Raw genomic sequence first — 18517 nt, 5'->3', positions numbered from 1 at the left:
CACCGAAGCATGATCTGAAACTTCCAGGTCACGTGACTAAAGTGTTTCGAAACACCTGGTCAAGTGACTAAGTCGATACAAAGTGTTGATCATTTCATAAACGTTTTGAGACGTGCCGATTATGCGTTTGACTGACACTATCAATATAGCAACATTTTTGTAACACTATAACAATAATTAATATTTTGACAGTACTGTGATGGTTGGGTTTAGGGTTGGGGTAGACGTTAATAAAATACAATAAATAGGAAATTTAATAAATAATATAAATAATTCTTGTTAACTTCCGGCCGCAACCGTGTCTGATCTAATAACAATCCTGTTTTATAACCAAAACATGACATATTTATTCACAAAGTGTTCATTCAGATGTCAGACCAATGTTAAAACAAAACATGTTACAAGAACAGAGCATTTAAAACCTAACATCTATATCTGCATCACCCTGGGTTCGAACCAATTATCTTTGCATGCTAGTCAGAAACTCACCACTCCACTTAAGCGCTTGTAGCTTCAACTCTACAGTATGAGGTTTAATGCCTCAATTTTCTTAACTTTTTCTTTACTCAGGCTGTTGCAGGGCAATACATTAAAAATGACCACTAGGTGTCACTGTAGAATTGGTTTTCGAAAAGTTTCGAAGCTTCGACAAATTTGCTTCAACTGTTTCAGTGTTTCATGAAGCATCACTCTGTCCACCACTAGGAAAATCTGTTGTAATGTCACAGAAACAGATAACAAGACTTAAGTGAGCCGTATATATGTGTGGTGTAATCAGTCCATGAGCAGCATCAGCTGTGTGAGTCTAATTAATGGAGACTTGGAGCAGGTGTGTGTGTGTTGCATGACTGGACCTTGTAGTCCTTATAGGGATCTGCATGTTTACTAGCAATCTGCACAGGCTGGATCGCTGGTAATCGTGACATGTCGTTAGTTACAAAAACACAGATCTCTTTACAATTTAAAATGGTATCTTTGGATATCTCTTCTGCTGGAGATACTGTTGTCCTAAAAACTGAAGAAGAAAAAACGTTAATAAAACAACCTATATCACAGAAACAGTTGAGCAGAAAATTTCCAAACTGCGATATACCTTGAAACCAGTTATCATACCATGCCTAATCTAAATATCAAAGGAAATGTTCACTTTTGTACAAAATTCCCCTAAACATATAGTTACAGTATGTATAAATGACACCACCAAAATAAAGTGTAGCCTAGTATTTCTGCTTCCTGTCCATACATTTCTCTCTCTCTCTTTTTTTCTAATGTCTTCTGTTTGTCTTCTCAGGTCCATCAGCACCAAGACCGAGGGGAGACGTTCCAGTGTGAGCTCTGCCCCTTCACATCCTCCCGCCACTTTAGCCTCAAGCTGCACATGCGTTGCCATCAGCACTTCCCTCGTCCCGACCTCAAAGTCAAAGAAGAACCCGGCACAGACACCGAGGAGGGCGAGGGCTTGCTCATGGGGGACGGTGGAGCGGCTGGTGATCAGGCCATGAACACAGATGCTTCTACGTCTCCCACTGTGAGCCAACCCGACGCTCGTTTGCTGGCCTCTCCTGCAGAACCCTCAAACCACGTCCAGATCAAGGAGGAACCACAGGAGAGGGATGTGTCTGTGATGTCTCCCTTTGCCCTGTGTAGGGAGAGGCCGAGCAGCAGCAGTTCTCTGGATCTGTCCGGGCTTAAATCTAGTCCACCGGGGCCCGGGCCTACAGCTGCTTCACTCTTCAGCCCAGATATCACCACCAAGACGGCTACAGACCTCCTCATAAAGCTCTCGGGTAAGAGATCTCTGTCAAAGCACAATGTTAAAGAGCGATGTGATGGCATTAGATGATTGCTTGGTGATGTAAATCAGCTTGATTTATGCAGAATTTGTTGCATTTTGCATGAATGAATTGGTGATATAATTATGGGTTTGGTTTGCCGGGTGGGAACCCAAAGCTAAGATGTTACAGAACAGTGTCTGCATGATTCATTCTTAAACCTCATTTTCCACTCTACCATGTAGGGCATGTTTATTGTACCATCTTGCAACTTAATCCTGTTTTTTGGCCAATTTTTATATACTTATGTAAGGATGGCATAAACATATTTAAGGAAAGGGGAAGATGTATCTGAGGGCGTTACAAATATATTTAGTGCTATTTTTTTCTTGATATAAAGAATGGATGGCATTAGATTTCACATATTACACACAATATGCATGAAGACAGTATGGTTACACTGCATTTAGGCTATTTAAGCACCCTAATATCATATTGGAATCATTTCTATTGGATCATGTGAGTTTTATGCTGAAAAGTCAGCTTTGCAAATAAATAAATACATTGCATTTTACATTTTATTAGCAGGGTTTCCAAAAGTTGTGGAATTTTCAAAGGTCTGTTAACCTTTGATTGAAAGAAAGATAACTTGTATATATTTTTGTCTTTATCATGGAATTTTAGGGATTTTTTTGGCTACTTTAAAGTTTTGTTTTTCCTTTTCTATATCTTTTTTTGCACTGTTTCTTTCCTATGATAATGGTTAGGTTATTTTTTAGCTCCATTATATTTCATTCTTACTTGTCAACTGCCACCAAAGCCAGGATAATATACACTGTAAAAAAATGCAGAGTTCCACACAATTCAATCATGTTGTCCCAAAACAAATTGATTAAGTTAGCTTAACACTTTTAACAAATTTATGTGGATTGAACATAAAAAAATTAAGTTGTCCCAACGAAATCCCATTGTGTTGTTTCAGTTTTAAATAGGTAGTCTTAACAAGCAAAAATACGTTTTTTTAAAGTGTACATTTTAGGAGCTTTGGCTTCGATTCATTGACTGTGTAAACGTAGATGACGAAAAAGATACATGTGAATTTTGTAAAACTACTATTGAACTATCAAATATGGTAGCGGGAGCATTCACGGCAATGCAAACAGTAAATACCTCATACACTGTAAATAAAATCTTACTGTCTTTATTTTTTGGTTGAACTTAATTTTCTTAGTTACTTTTCGAGTCATCTCAGCTTACATCAATCTAACTGACTAAATACATTGGGTTCTATTTTAACAATCTAGGTGCAAAGTCTAAAGCACATGGCACAAAAGCATTAAGGGTCTGTCCAAATCCACTTTTGCCTTTTTAAGGACAGAAAAATACGATTTGCTCTGTGTTGCATGGTCCAACAGGGTTGTGCTTATTTTTTAATGAGTTATAGGTGTGCTTTGAGCATAACTTGCATTAAGCCAACCAGAGACTCATCTCCCATACCCTTTAGAGTCAGTTGTGTCTTAAACCAGTTGCATTTGCATTACATGGCGAGCTTTGTAAGTGGAAAAACTAAATGGACAAACTGGGGTGCGTTTCCCAAACGACGACATAACTTGCGGCTAAACTATCATAGTACGATGCATCGTTTGGGAAAAGAACGATGTAGTGACGAGGGTTTCCCAAAACCCGTAGTTTCTCTGTTACAGATCCATTGTTTAAACCACATTAGTTATAACGTAAAATGCCCATAATGATGCTCTAAACGGAGTGGAATAACAACTTCTTTAGAGAGAAGAACCCCATAATTTCTTTGTGAGAATGATATTGTTTCACACAAACACACATAAAAAAAATCCAATACTAGTTTTGGTAAAAACATACACTCATTTTCCATTTTAGTGGAAATATATGTTAACGGCTCATATAGGACCAATGTTTCCTTAACAAATAATATTGAGAACATTACATTTTCTATTTTAAATCAACAAAAAATCACTTACAAAAGCTAACATGTGTAAATCATATGAAAAAATAAATAATGAGGCTATTTATTAAAAATTTTGTTTATTTATGTCTAATTTTTTTTTAAGTCTACTTTTACAATTTGACATGCAAACCAACAGGCCCTTGTCATATACAGTACAGATACTTAGAAAATAACGTACTATAAATCAAAAGCATTAACGTGTGCTATGTTTTTTTGTTTTCACAAGCTTTGGAGACGTAACTCCAAAAGTTCTGCTTTTAAATAACAGGTCACATATAGCTTTCATCACGAGGCTGTGTTTAAAATGACATTAATGTTTTCAAAGTGCACTGCGAACGGAGCACAATTGTAAACATGAAGAACGCTAAAACTGAACTGTAAAAATGCTTTAAAACCAAATTACACCTAAGAGAGATTACTTTAATGCTTTAAATGTTGGAATGCTCTAAATGAATAGGGGATAGGGGGATAAGTAGGAGTAGAACACGGGGAATAGAAAACTGAATGCTTCACTAGCGAGTTAAACAGACTATCTGCACGAGGATAAAGAGTGAGCCTCTTCACTTTCTCTTTACTTTACTCTTTACTTTAGTCCTTTACTTTCGTGGATAAGAAAACTGTGTTGTACTTGCTCCACTGAAGACATCCATTAGCCTACATATTTAATTTCATTTGTTAAGGTCAAAGATTTGTTTCAAAACTTTTTCTAAATTCAGTTCTAATTTACAGCAAACAAATATATATACAATAAAAACTGAGTTATATCCAAACTATTCTTATGCCCCATATGGTGATGCAGATGTCTCTAACAGACACCCAACAGGTGAACAAATCTAAACTTGTTTTTAATAAAACAAATATAAATATGCATATAATAAATAATACTGCTAATAGTAATAACAATATACAAATGCAAATTATTATGAGTAAACTGAAAAAAGCCCCCCAAACAATAATGGCATGGAGGTAGTAGTTTCTATATTTATTAATTTTAAAAATAATATTTTTTAATAATTATAATAATTAATTATTTTTTTCATATGTAAAGATATTTGTGTATTGCTGTACATCCTGTGTCTATTAAGCATTTAAACCTGCAAGGCCCATTACTAAAGCGATCTGCGCAGGACTTTAGACCAGCTTTTGCTTGGTCAATGGTGCACTCTATTTCAGTTTCTCAGAATAACAATGCACTAATATTGCACCTTAACACACCTCCTTTATAGAGCCGCACACCTGTCAGTCTACAATGTAGCACAAATGGATTTGTTATTTAAATAACATGGTGTAAAACGTGAAAATTAGGGTTGCGTTGGTCTAAAAATAGCAAACAAATCGTGCAAAACATGTCTTGCACCTTATTGTGCCGGGTGTATGATTGGGCCCATTAAATTAAACTTTGTATAACAAACATTTTTCTAGTATTTATTATAATTATTATGTGAAATTAGGTTAAAGTAACAAAAACTTTTTTTTTTTGTCTTGACTTTTTGTTCACAATGTACTGGCTATTATTTGCTAATTCTTATTATATGCTATTTTTTCACAATATAGTGTCTATTATATGCAAATTGATATTTAAGCTAAAACCATTTCAATGTCTAAAGTTGTTATTTGAACATGTTATTTTAATATTATGTTATTAATGTATAAGTACAATAGTGGACAGTTTTTTATTGTTCATTATAAGTCAGTTAATTTGATGGTTTTGTATACTGCTGGATTCGTACAATGGCAATTGATGCTAATACAACATAAGTATAGATTATAAGTAAAGAATTGAAGTCAGTGTTTGCTTAATGCTTTAACCAAATGAACCTGTAGAACCTGTTTAGCTGGAGAATGTTACAGACAATATCATAATCTGTTAATGCTAATATTAGGCTAATATTTAGTGTATCCGTTAATAAGCCGTTTTGGGGGCAGATGTGAAATTCAGCTGTTAAAATACAAAACTCACAATTACACTTGTTAATGTAATCAAACTCTGGACTGTAGGCTATTAAATATGTGTTGTTGTAGCCGAAAGTATAGGTAATTGTCAGACAGCTGCGAGATTGATGCGAGAGGCCTGACCAAGGGTTACCAAGAAGGTCGGCAGAGGGGTCACTGCTCCCTCGCTTAATGCAGAGTAATTAGATGGAGATCTCGGTACGGGAAAAAAAGGAAAACCTTCGGAACATTAGATTAATTAAAAATTCATGCATAATTCATAATTAAAAAGGAATCCGTAATTGGAAATGATTAGCGCCCTCAGCTCCATCGCGTGACCTCTTGCCTGGATGCAGAGGGACTGTTCCAGCTTAGTTAACTTCTGCGTCTTGGTGGAACGTGCAGAGCTTGCGTTCAGTACATTGCTGCCCCCCTTTTTGCCCATGGCACTGTGTTCCTGGACTCCCAAACAAACAGGTTTGGGTCCCAGAGGTCCAAACAGACTCCTCAGCTTTGCGAGGTTGCACCTGAAGCACAGTGGACCTGTTTTTCTAAATAGAAAAAGCAAGATGTTTTAAGTGGGAGATGATTTTGTATTAGCTTTATGTATCACTACAGAAGCTAGGGCAGTATGATATTGGGAACAAATTATATTGCATTATTTTCTGCGATTTGAATACAGATTCACAAGATCAACGAAATATTACTATTTGATGGTTTTCTGACAAGTCTAACAGCATTTAGGTGCAAATATTGAATAAACACAATGAAAAAAAAATGCTTTGCTCACTCTGCATAGTCTTGTTTCTAGTCCAAATATCTAAAAGATCAAGTAAAAATATTTTGTTTTAAACTTCTGAAGAAATAAGTCAAATTAAGAGTTTTTTCTTAAAATAAGTACAATTATCTGTCGGGGGGGTAATAAAAAAATCTTGTTTTCGCTTAAAATTGAAGTTCAAATATCTACATTTCAATGTAAGTAAAACCTTTTAGAAATTTAATGCATAAACCGTTTAAATACCATATATACACTATGAAAAAAGTTAAATACATTGCTCCCGGTATGTTTTGTTGCACGTTTCCGATGACAAATCCACTAGAGGGCAATGTCTACATTTGTGCGGATCTGAAATATGCTACTTAGGATATATTTTGATGAGAGATTCTCTTGCAAATTCAATTAGCGTTTTTGTGATGACAATACATCAACTTTACATTATATGACCTCAATATACATATTGAATACAATTCTGTAACTCCTGGTCAACTATAATTCAACATTGCATATCTTGCATCGTGGCTATTGTGAATGTTCACATTGCCAAATCGATGCTGAAACGATATGTTGTGCAGCCCTAACAGAAACCAATCTTTTGATAGAAAAATTAAGGGTCGATAAGAAGTGCATTTTTCAAGCAATGACATAACTCACAGCTGAACTATCATAGAACAGGGAATCGTTTGGGAGATGTAGTGTGTAGTGTTTCCCGAATCCATCAATTAAATCATAATGACGATCCTCAAGAGGGTGGAGTAAACTTCACAATCTAGAGGAATTTTATAGATAAAATTCACAACAGATGCTTTTTTATGTAAAATAAATGTAATTGTTGACAAATAAAACGTATAATTGTTTCACACATAATGGATAAATATGGTTTTAATTTTTATATGAATTATATGAGTAATAAACTATTTGTTTGCTTGCTATAATCCATATTTATTTCAGTTTTATTGAAAAAAGTCTTTATATATATATATATATATATATATATATATATATATATATATATATATATATATATATATATATATATATATATATATATATATTATTGAGATCATTAATTAAATCATTCATTTTTCTTCAGCTTAGTTTCTATTTTAGAGGTCGCCACTGCGGAATGAACTACCAACTGTTCCAGCATATGTTTTACACAGTGAATATCCTTCCAGCCGCAACGTAAAAACACCCATACACACTCAGTGAAACGCACACTCTTATTTAGTTTATTCAACTCACCTATATTTACCTTATTCTTTGCATTTGAGCGGGCGCAGCCATTTGAATCTTTTTGGCTCGAGACTTCTAGTCGCATTAATTTCCATTGATTTTTAGACAATAAAAACAGCTTGTTATGCTGCTTGTAAAGTAAAATGTTCATATTATATGAATCTGCTTTGTCTGTACAATCATAATTTTTCTGGGGTTTATTTTCCTAGTCATTTCTAGGCAGCTGAATCGGAAGTTCTGAAACAATTACAAAAAGCATTATGTTTTTTTTTTTTTTTTTTACTTTATTAACTTTTAGATTTTTTACATTCTACTTAAAACACTACAGAAATGTTAAATATACACATATAAATTAAAACCCTTAACTTATATGTTCTGCTTTCCCAAGCTTTGTAAATGTAGCAGATTTTCGCTTGTAAGTCGTAAAAGTCACATTTCTTCATTACCCAAGGCTGTGTTCATATGATATAAATGTCTTCGGAGTGCACTTAGAAGGGAGCACAACTGTCAGCTAGAAGATCTTTAAAATTGAACTGTAGAGGTAAATGATATAAAATGTGAGCAAGACAACTTTAATTTCAAAGAAATTCTGAATTCAAAGCGGATGGTAAAGCATTTGGAAGGAATAGTGCATAAGAAGTGCAACTATATTTCTAAGCACAGTTCTTGAGATGTAGTTCCAAACAAAAAAAGATTGTGATGCAGACTATTTTTGTAACAACAGAACTTGCAATCATAGTATTAGCTAAATTCACCTCAGGATAGTTCTCAGTAAACTATCTAGGTTTTTCAAAATTTGTTAGAATTATTATTAGTGGCACGGTGGCGCAGTGGGTAGCGATTAGCCTCACATCAAGAAAATCGTTGTTTTGAGCCTCGGCTGGGTTAGCTGGAAATTCTGTGTGGAGTTTTCATGTTCTCCCTGCGTTGGCGTGGGTTTCCTCTGGGTGCTCAGTTCAAAAGCATGGTGAATTGGGTAGGCTAAATTGTCCGTAGTGTATGTATGTGAATGAGAGTGTATGGTTATTTCCTAGTAATGGGTTGCGGCTGGAAGCGCATCTGCTGCGTAAAACATATGCTGGATAAGTTGGTGGTTCATTCCACTGTGGCGACCCCAGATTAATAAAGGGACTAAGCAGAAAATGAATGAATGAATGATTATTTTCATTAGCATACAGTAGTAATGCATGCTATGAAAGCATTGTTTGGCTGGGTCAGGATAGTCTTGGTGGTAAACTAGTTTATGTAGATTTATTTTTTCTAATTTTAGTGTTACTTTTAATAATTTGTGCTGCGGTGCTTTAACAGGGATGATCTAAGAGACGCCACTTCTCAAGGGCTGTGCTTTAGTGTGCTAAAACTGTCAGGATGCTCAAACTGTCTTTGTGAAGCTGCGCCTCTTAAGTAATCCACTTTAAAGTAGTGCTTTACAGCCATCAAAGCACTGCTTTTGTAACACGTTCACTGCCTTTGAATAATAAATTCCAAGACAATTCATAGACAAGTTGGATTTCAAATCAGCTGCAGTGAGGAATGATCACTTTATAGTCTCAGTCTTGTGGCGTGAGCATGGCATTTTTGACATTCAAACTATGTCAGGTGAAAAAGTGTTCATTACTGTTTATTCAGATCTAGAAGTGATGTCTCTTTACGGTAATTACAAGTGCATTTCTAAGGAGAAAAAAACGTTTGTGATCCTGATATATATTGATTTATTATATATAGTTAAATCTGATTTACATATAAAATGTATACACTGGACACTTTTTAGGTACCCCTTGCTAACAACAGATCTACCCATTTTATATGTTTTTTCCTATTTCTGGCAGATCAAAAAGTGTTGTTGTTGTTGTTGTTGTTAGCATTGGACAAGAAATTCTACATTTAAATTAAAATAAATAATTGTTATGATTAAAATGTATCAATGTCACATAACTAGTTCAGATACATACTGCTTGGATATCTAGATTATGTAAGAGGTGGAAATTCGAACTATAAAATATTTTTCAGTTGTTAACATTTGAAAACAGTTGAATTGCAGTTAATTAATAAAATATCAAAGGCATGATCTGAAAATCAGAAGCATGAAGATTGAAGGTCTAAGGGTAAAAATGCATATTCTCATATAATAATAAAATTATATTATTCTAAAATTGAGATTAAATGGGTTAATTGTTTGCGGAATAGGTTCAACAAGGTGTTGGAAACATTCCTCAGAGACTTTGGTTAATATATTAGCAGGATAGCCTGATCATCACATTCACCACAACACATAATTGTTGCTGCCGATTTTTTGGCTGCACATTCATGATGTAAATTTCCCATTCCAGCACATCCTAAATGTGCTCTGCTGGATTGAGATCTGCTGACTGTGGAGGCTATTTGAGTATAATGAACTCACTGTCATCTTCAGGAAACCAGTTTGAGATCACTGTAACTTTGTGACATTGAGCTTTGTTGTCCTACTGGAGGTAGCATCACAAATGGGTACACTGTGGTCATATATAATGGTCATGGTCAGTAGATATATTCAGTAAGACTGTGGTGTTGGTATTATTTGGTTACAACTAAAATTCTGAACACACAACCTTTTGCTAATTTTCTGTTAGTTGTCCTGTTTTGGCAACACAGTAGTGGTACTCTGCTGTTGCGCATCTGCTTCAATGTTTGACATGTTGTGTTCTAGGGGTGTAACGGTTTATGGTTTATCCGCACTCCATATGGATCATAATTCATGGATTAATAACTTTTTTGAATTTTAAGTTAATCCAACATTTATAACAATTGCCTCCCGCATCATTCAAATAACGTGTGAAAGCATTTTGGCTTCCCCGTAAAATTTAATGATGACAGAAAAAGTTGTGGTGGGACCTACTTAAATGCTTTCTTACTGTAGGCTTTTAATTAAAGGTGTGTTCTGTCACTGTTTGTTTGTTTTTGTAAACCATTAAAAGGTTGTGATCTGAATTCAAACCCACATAAAATGAATGATAAATGATAATAATGATTTGCATGTGCTTAATAATCCTTGTAAGCCCTGCATTCAAATCTGCATTTGATCGAGAGAGATTCAGTTTTTACAGATTTTCAGTTAGTTACAAACAACTAGATGAATTAAATTGAATTAATTCAAAATTTCAGTTCATACTTGTATTGTTGCATGTGTGTATGAATTTTTAAAAATTATATATATTGTGTGTGGGCTGGCGACATACTGGTTCAGTGGTTAGAACTGTCGCCTCACAGCAAGAAGGTTGCTGGTTTAAGTCCTGCCTGGGCCAGTTGCCGTTTCTGTGTGAAGTTTGCATGTTCTCGTCTTTGTGTGGGTTTCCTCCGGGTGCTCCGGTTTCCTCCACAATCCAAAGACATGCAGTAGTTGAATTGGGTGAACAATTCAATTCAATTTTGGCGAGGCAGTGGCGCAGTACGTAGTGCTGACGCCTCACAGCAAGAAAGTCGCTGGGTCGCTGGTTTGAACCTTGGCTCAGTTGGCGTTTCTGTGTGAAGTTTGCATGTTCTCCCTGCCTTCGCGTGGGGTTCCTCCGGGTGCTCCGTTTCCCCCACAGTCCAAAGACATGCAGTACAGGTGAATTGGGTAGGCTAAATTGTCCGTAGTGTATAAGTATAACCCAGAGATGGGTTGCAGCTGGAAGGGCATCCGCTGCGTAAAAACTTGCTGAATAAGTTGGCGGTTCATTGAGCTGTGGCGAACCCCGGATTAATAAAGGGACTAAGCCTACAAGAAAATAAATGAATGAATTTTCAATTTAATTTGTTTATTGTCATGTGCACAATAAAAAAACAGGCTTTCTTGTACAATGAAATTCTTGCTTTGCCGACCACAGTGAAGTCATACACATAACATACACATCATAAACGATATACACATATATACACAGAAGTAACGGAAATATAATTGTGAAATGGATATATATATATATATATATATATATATATATATATATATATATATATATATATATATATAAATATCTATGAATGTAAACAATATATAATACTGATTGTAGAGTAATGTAAACAGATGTAAACAATGTATGGTAGTTCTTAAATTTGTGCTATTGTATGCATTAGTGCAAACTGGAATGGAGAATATGGTGTGCTTCTAGTGTAATAGTGTGTAACTTTGTATGTCCACTGGTTATCCGTTTAAAAGTCTGACAGCTGATGGGAGAAAAAGAGATCTTGAGATTGGCTATAGTGTATGAGTGTGTATGTGAATGAGAGAGTGTATGGGTGTTTCTCAGTACTGGGTTGCCAGAATAGTTGGCGGTTCATTCTGCGACCTTTGATACATAAGAAACTAAGCTAAAAGAAAATGAATGAATATATTGTGTTTAGGGGTAATGCAGGTACTGCTGTCGCCTCACAGCAAGAAGGTCGCTGGGTTGCTGGTTCGAGCCTCGGCTGGGTCAGTTCAGTTGGCGTTTCTTTGTGGAGTTTACATGTTCTCCCTGTGTTCGCATGGGTTTCCTCCGGGTGCTCCGGTTTCCCCCACAGTCCAAAGACATGCGGTACAGGTGAATTGGGTTGGCTAAATTGCCTGTAGTGTGTGTGTGTGTGTGTGTGTGTGTGTGTGTGTGTGTGTGTGTGTGTGTGTGTATGAATGTTTCCCAGAGATGGGTTGGGGCTGGAAGGGTATCCGCTGCGTAAAAACGTGCTGGATAAGTTGGCGGTTCATCCCGCTGTGGCGACCCCGAATTAATCAAAGGACTAAGCCGAAAAGAAAATGAATGAATATATTTTGTTTACACATAGTTAATTATTAGTTGCTTGCAGGCCTAGGTCCTAGTAAGAAGCTGCAAAATGCGCATTTATGGTTCATACTGGCACAGTGCTAATTAGGGAGATGCAAATGTCAATTTTTTGAGTAGGTCTGCAACTTGTTTTGCACCAGTGAATATGGCAGTGCATTTGTGCACATCTTCTAAATTTCTTAAGTAGTGTCTCGAGTGCTATCTGCTGTTGTCATACACCCACTTGGAGTACATAGGAGAAAGAGAGATGGAGAGAAACAAAAGAAAGAGAAATGGGAAGGAAATTAGAGAACTAGAGACAGAGCGAAGAATGAAGTGCAAAATAGGAGACTACTCGCTTTAGAGTTCCCCAGGCGAAACACGCACACATGCTCACGCACACATGAGGTGAACTCTCACTGACCTCTGACATAATTGGCCTATCATTTCTTTGGACTGCCTGCTTCTCCTCGGAGCTTCAGACCAATCGGCTTTGATTTTCCTCCACGCTGACACGACTGTCAGCCATCCAGTTGCGATACACATTTTGATTTGGAGATGAAAGCCGGGGGAAGCGCTTTGAAATGCAGGCCCCTGCACGTGCTTGCTGGACCTAATTCAATAATGACAGTTCACACGTTGTCTCTTCCTCTCAGAGAAAGTGACACTGGGTGTGACTCTGGTCACGGGCGAATAATTGCCTAGAACAATGGTGGGAGGTGTGGAGATTGGCGAATCCAAAGAATGAGCCAAAATCTGGAGTGTGCTTTCCATCCCTGTTGTTTTTGTATGCTCTCCATTCATCTGTTCCTCGTGGTCCCAGCAGCGTGAAGGTTTGCCAGCCATTTCCCACATCCACCATGCGGCGCTTAGGCTCGTAAGTGACCCCTGCCGCATCCAGCGCCCAGCGATGTGTAGCTGCACCCTTGCTGCTTCATGTAGCAAAGCCGTCCTACCGTAGCCGACTGTTGGCTGTTGTTGCCCCCTTAACCTGCCACGTTAAGCCATCCTCGGCGGGAGTGCTGACCAATTGTCAGAGCTGGGAGCAGAGCTGCATGACAGAGGTGGAAAGCTAATGAAGTGGTCCAATAGTGGGCAGCCGCAACAGAGTGAGAGGTGACAGGGTACTGGACAAGCGCCCAGCAGAGAAACGAATCAGCCCGCAGAGAGGAGGAGGCAAGGAAAAAAAACCAGGCCAGGTGACAGCAACGGCAGATGACAGCCTCACCGGTGAGAGCAGAGATAGCCCCGGTGTTGATGTAACACTGACCGGGGGCTTCACTTCAGTCACAGTGAAAGAGAGAGAGAGACAGAGAGAGAGACAGAGAGAGAGAGAGAGAGAGAGAGAGAGAGAGAGCAGAGACAGCCAGAAAGAGGCTGCAGTCATACAGAAGCAGAATATGATTGTCTGTGCTGCTCGAATCACTTAAATAAGGTTGCTTTCACATACAGTTTGGATATGAATGAAAGTGACAGTCGGATTCTTTAACCAGAGTCACTTACTTTAGTCATAAAAAGTTATAAAAATGGATTTCACTGGTCTGATTTTAATGGTATCAAATATTAAACTCTTTCATAGATTTTCTTGCAGGCTTACATTTGTTGAGGTCTTAAGCTCTGTTGTGTGGTGCATTTTAGGGCTGGGCAATAATTATTAGGGCAATTATTATTTTCAATATTGATCGATAACGATATATATTTCCATATATGTTCTTAATGATTCCAAATTAAAGAGTATCCCAACAACGACTGAAGCCAGAAAAATTAGAGGGTCCATTAAATGACATAACATATTTTCAGACAATAAATTTTTGGTGGTTGAAAATTCGTTACATCTCTAATATCAACACATTTCTGCTGTCTGATTGGCTCTTAGATCAATATAGAGTAAAAAAGTCATAAGTTTTACCGCAATTTTTTAACTGTATGTGAAAAACAGGCTTTAATTATATTTAGACTTGTACTGTATGTTACTGTATATTGTTACTGTATATTGTTATGTAGTCTTGCATTGGTACAAATGATAGATCATCTGAGATGTCAGACTTATGCCTGACATTTGATATTTCAGAATAATTTTCTGCTGTTTGAGAATAATAAATGTAATTTAAAAATATCAGGATTTTACCTGTGTTTATCTTTATTGTTCAGCCCTATTTGCTAGTTATTCTTTTCAGCAGATTAAATTCAATAGCTTAAAGCTGTTTCCCTTGCTATTAAATTAGTTTAGTTATGATTTAATTTCATTTTATAATTATATTGGAATAGTTTTACATTGTTATCTTTTATGCTGTAGAATTTAATTAAAATTTAAAATGTCTTACATTGTAGTCACTTAAATATTTCTATATCATGTAATTAAATAATTTTTAACTCATACAACCCATAAACAGTTTGGTCTGTATTAGGGATGCTCATTTCGGTTAATTTTGCCAACCGACAACCACTGCTCGTTAACCGAATATTAACGGTTAAATGGTCAGATTAATAATTTAAAGAATAATTGACGTGTCTATTTTGTGCGACATGTTAAATATTGCATTTTAAAATACTGATTTGTTTTAACATGCGGACAACAGCAGACAGAACAACAGAACATCTTCACACGAATGCATTGTTTACCGTTCCAAAAACACGAGGCGCACCACACTGCCTTTTGTTGAAAAAAAGAAGCATAGTGCTCTTTTATATATCACTAGGAAATGACTTGCAATTGATGTTTTTATATTTTTTTCAACAGAAACCCCATACAAGAGTTACCACTTTGATATGCTTAGCGTTTATAGCAGGTTTGGCATGCTGTCCCAGCAAAAAACCCTGAGCTTGGAGATATTTGAACCCCGATAAACATATCTGGAGATCCGAGATCAGTTAGGTCTCGAAAGCTCCCCCTCGGAAAAGGGAGAAAAAGGAGGAGATGGGGTGGAAAGGGGGATTCTTTCAAAATGAAGATAGAGCAGTAGGGAGAAAACGATCCATTTATTGTAAACTAGGATCACTCTGATTGGATTATTACTGATTACAGACGAGCGGCCAGTCATGCTCAATCATATCATGTGCTCTTCTCGAAATTAGTTTATGAAACTTCACTTCATTTAATTGAATAATGAAAAATATGTGACTGGCGTAACATGCTTTTTCTGCTCTTTGTTGACTTTTATTTCAAATGCGAGCACACATCGCGCAACTGCAAAAATGCAAGGTGCATAAAGCTGGATACTTTCACATGGTGCCACATCAGGCACCTCCGCTGACTTCGCACGAAATGAGCGAGGTACTTTAATTACTTTTAATACTTGCCACGTTTGCCAGCGTGATATTCTTCAAAACGACAAGGGCAGTCAAAAGAAACTGACCTAAAGGTCAGATGGATAAACAGAGTAGAAAGTTTCCGGATCTGCGTCAAATCATTCAATATTTTTTTACGAATTATTTTCATGATTTTTATAATTTATTTTAATAATTATGAAGATTTTTTTAACCATTCAAGGTTTTTTGTCATCAAACTTTGATGCATCACTTGCTTTTGTTCATATCTCGGACAGTTTTACCTATTAAAGTTTATTAAAATATTAATGACAACAGAACAAGGGTTGCTCTACAAATATATTTTTATTATGGCAAGAAAAAAAGCAAAAAAAGTACACTTACTAAAAAATACAGATGTTTTTTAGATTTAGCCCACTCCACAATTCGCACATTACTGTCTTGCTAGTTTCTGTTCTCTTCTTATGCTAAAAAGGCAATAATGGTCCAACATTTATACTAAGGGGCACGTTGAGTATAAACCAGGTTTAAGCAGAGCGCAAAACACCTGTGACTGTTAATAAATCATTCAAAAGTTGCCCCTCTCAACGTAAAAAGCACATTCACTGTAATCGGCCACTTATGCTGCCAAGCTTTAAAATATATAAGATCATATTTTCGAATCATTTAACTGATTCCATTAATCGGTTAAAAACGCACCCTTTCGGTTAACGGTTAATCGGTTATTATGAGCATCCCTAGTCTGTATCATTCTTAAGATTTGTTCTCTGTCTTCCAAAGTCATTTGGGTTTAAAACAACCAGCACAATGAACTCATTTCTTGATTTCATGCCGTTTTAAGACTTCTTAGTTTATGGAAGTTGACATTTTTGATACCTCCTTTAGTCACTGTTGCTATGGTTACATACACATTAACAATTATCAAGTGAATAGAAAAGGAGCTGGTCTTCAATTATTTACTCAGTCGGCCAGTATTTGAGTCCCTTCTACTTTAGATGTTGCAAGAGCACCACATTTCCAGAGTCGTTTTTCCCAAATCTGAAATCTTACACTCTATGGATGGAGCTAGGGTTTCAACATATTTACATTTGGCAAACATTCTTATTACATTGCATTGAAGGCACACATTTGATCAGCCTTGCTTTTCTGAACTCACAACCCAAGCTGGAAGAACGTATAATTAAGATAGAAATGAACCCAAAGATGATTTGAAGACAGAACAGAGTTTGAAAGATCAACAGACACTTGGGCTTTACCCCCTCAATGAAAGTCTTATAAAACAGTCCATAAACGGAAAGCGCTCATTTTCTTTTTCATTTAATTTTGGTATTTCGGAGACATCGATGCCTTATGAGCAAAATAACAAACTTGGCTGGCGGATTAAGCTGATAAATTATTCAACGCTCACTGTAACATGAATTCGAATGGAAATTTTGCTCTATTTTTAGCCGCAAACCGAAAGGTCACCAGAGTGGTGTGACTTTGTATCTCGGCGCTCTCGTCTCCAGCTTGTACTTTTGTGCATGTCTTCGAAAGAGAAGGCGCTTGTGCTCATACCGCACGCCCTGTCCCTGTCTGATAGGACACGCGACCCGACACGCTCTTAATTAGAGGATGCCCTTCCAGGTGCTGACCGGACCACGCTAAGTCCGTCCGCTGACATCTGACTGGTGACATTTCCAGCCGGTGCCACCACATACACCACCCCTGTTCACCGCCTGCACTCTCCACGTGAAGGTCACTAACTCTCCCAATGGCTCCCGACAATCTTTACCGCGTAGCCGTGTCCCCTTTCCTAACCTGACTGTACCTTTGGTCCTGTCACGGAGGCACGTCACCATTAATCAGAGTCTTCGGAGTAAGGTGGTGGTCAGCTTGTTTAGATTGATGAGAAGGGCCAGCACTGTTGTGGATGGTGTATGTACTCAGATTTGGGGTGGGGGGAGATCAGATGACTGCTGAGGGCAGTGTGGTAGAGACAGTAGGGGTGACTGATCGCTGCTGATCTGTGAAAGAGATGAAAGGTGGATTGGTGAGAGAGAGGGAGGGAACGGGACAGGCAGGTGCTTTAGTGGAAAAGACTGACAGACTGCGAGAGGAAGTGTGATTTGGAGATCAGATATAGGTAAGAACAGGTTTGACATTGTAAGTATGTGTATAAAGCCTGGTTTATACTTTTGCATTAAAGGGCCATGAAACCCCCTCGTTTCAGCAGGGTGTTTTCACACCTCTACTTTGGAAAAAGTCAGAAAAGTGGGCGTGTCCAGCTCTGTTTAGGGGGGAGTGTCGGAGGAAGAAACGAGGCTTGGTGTGGGAGTGTCTATTTGGGCGCACTGAATTTCAGAGTCAAAACACACAACCACAGCGGACAATGTGACTGTGTTTACATGGACATCTGTAGTCGAATTATTTGCCAGATTATTAAATTGTGGACTTTAACTGCAGTTTGGCTCTTTCATTCAGGGAATTCAATCATGTCCCTCCCGACAAACGTGATATTTGATTCGAGAAACTGCTCTAAGCGTGTATTTTTCATGCAGTGTTTGATACCGCACGGCGAATGAGAGAAAAAAAACTCAGCATTTCCCGGAAACTTAGATGCACACGGCAGGTAGCGTCAGAAAGCCGCGTGTGTTATTCCGGTCACAAAATCCAACACGAGGTTATAGTTTGGTTGTAACTGTTAGTGCTAACTTGTTTACACTCGTTGCAATAGTTTGTTTGATACGAATAAAATACGAACTGAATAAACAAAGAGCACTGGTCGCTCACTTACCAAATCTGTAGAGACAGG

General features: G+C 37.3%; 1 protein-coding gene and 1 long non-coding RNA gene across 13 annotated transcripts in view; one reads left to right on the top strand and one right to left on the bottom strand.

Moving 5' to 3' along the window:
* znf827 (zinc finger protein 827) overlaps positions 1-18517 on the top strand; it is a 789732-nt gene that overhangs the window by 50182 nt on the left and 721033 nt on the right. For all 12 annotated transcript variants that reach the window (XR_015476686.1, XM_087237333.1, XM_087237339.1 and 9 more), the window contains exon 4: positions 1292-1787. Coding sequence is in view for 11 of the 12 variants with exons in the window: in XM_087237333.1 (XP_087093459.1) it covers positions 1292-1787 (496 nt within the window). In the remaining variant the exon portion in view is untranslated. The remainder of the gene's footprint in view (positions 1-1291; positions 1788-18517) is intronic.
* LOC141386123 (uncharacterized) overlaps positions 16052-18517 on the bottom strand; it is a 92560-nt gene continuing 90094 nt past the window's right edge. Inside the window, exon 4 of the long non-coding RNA XR_015476712.1 lies at positions 16052-17729. This is a non-coding gene — a long non-coding RNA (uncharacterized LOC141386123). The remainder of the gene's footprint in view (positions 17730-18517) is intronic.

The sequence above is a fragment of the Danio rerio genome, chromosome 1, assembly GCF_052040795.2.
Source record: "Danio rerio strain M-AB ecotype USA chromosome 1, GRCz13ab, whole genome shotgun sequence".
NCBI lineage: Eukaryota > Metazoa > Chordata > Actinopteri > Cypriniformes > Danionidae > Danio > Danio rerio.
This window is presented reverse-complemented; position numbering and strand designations above follow the sequence as displayed.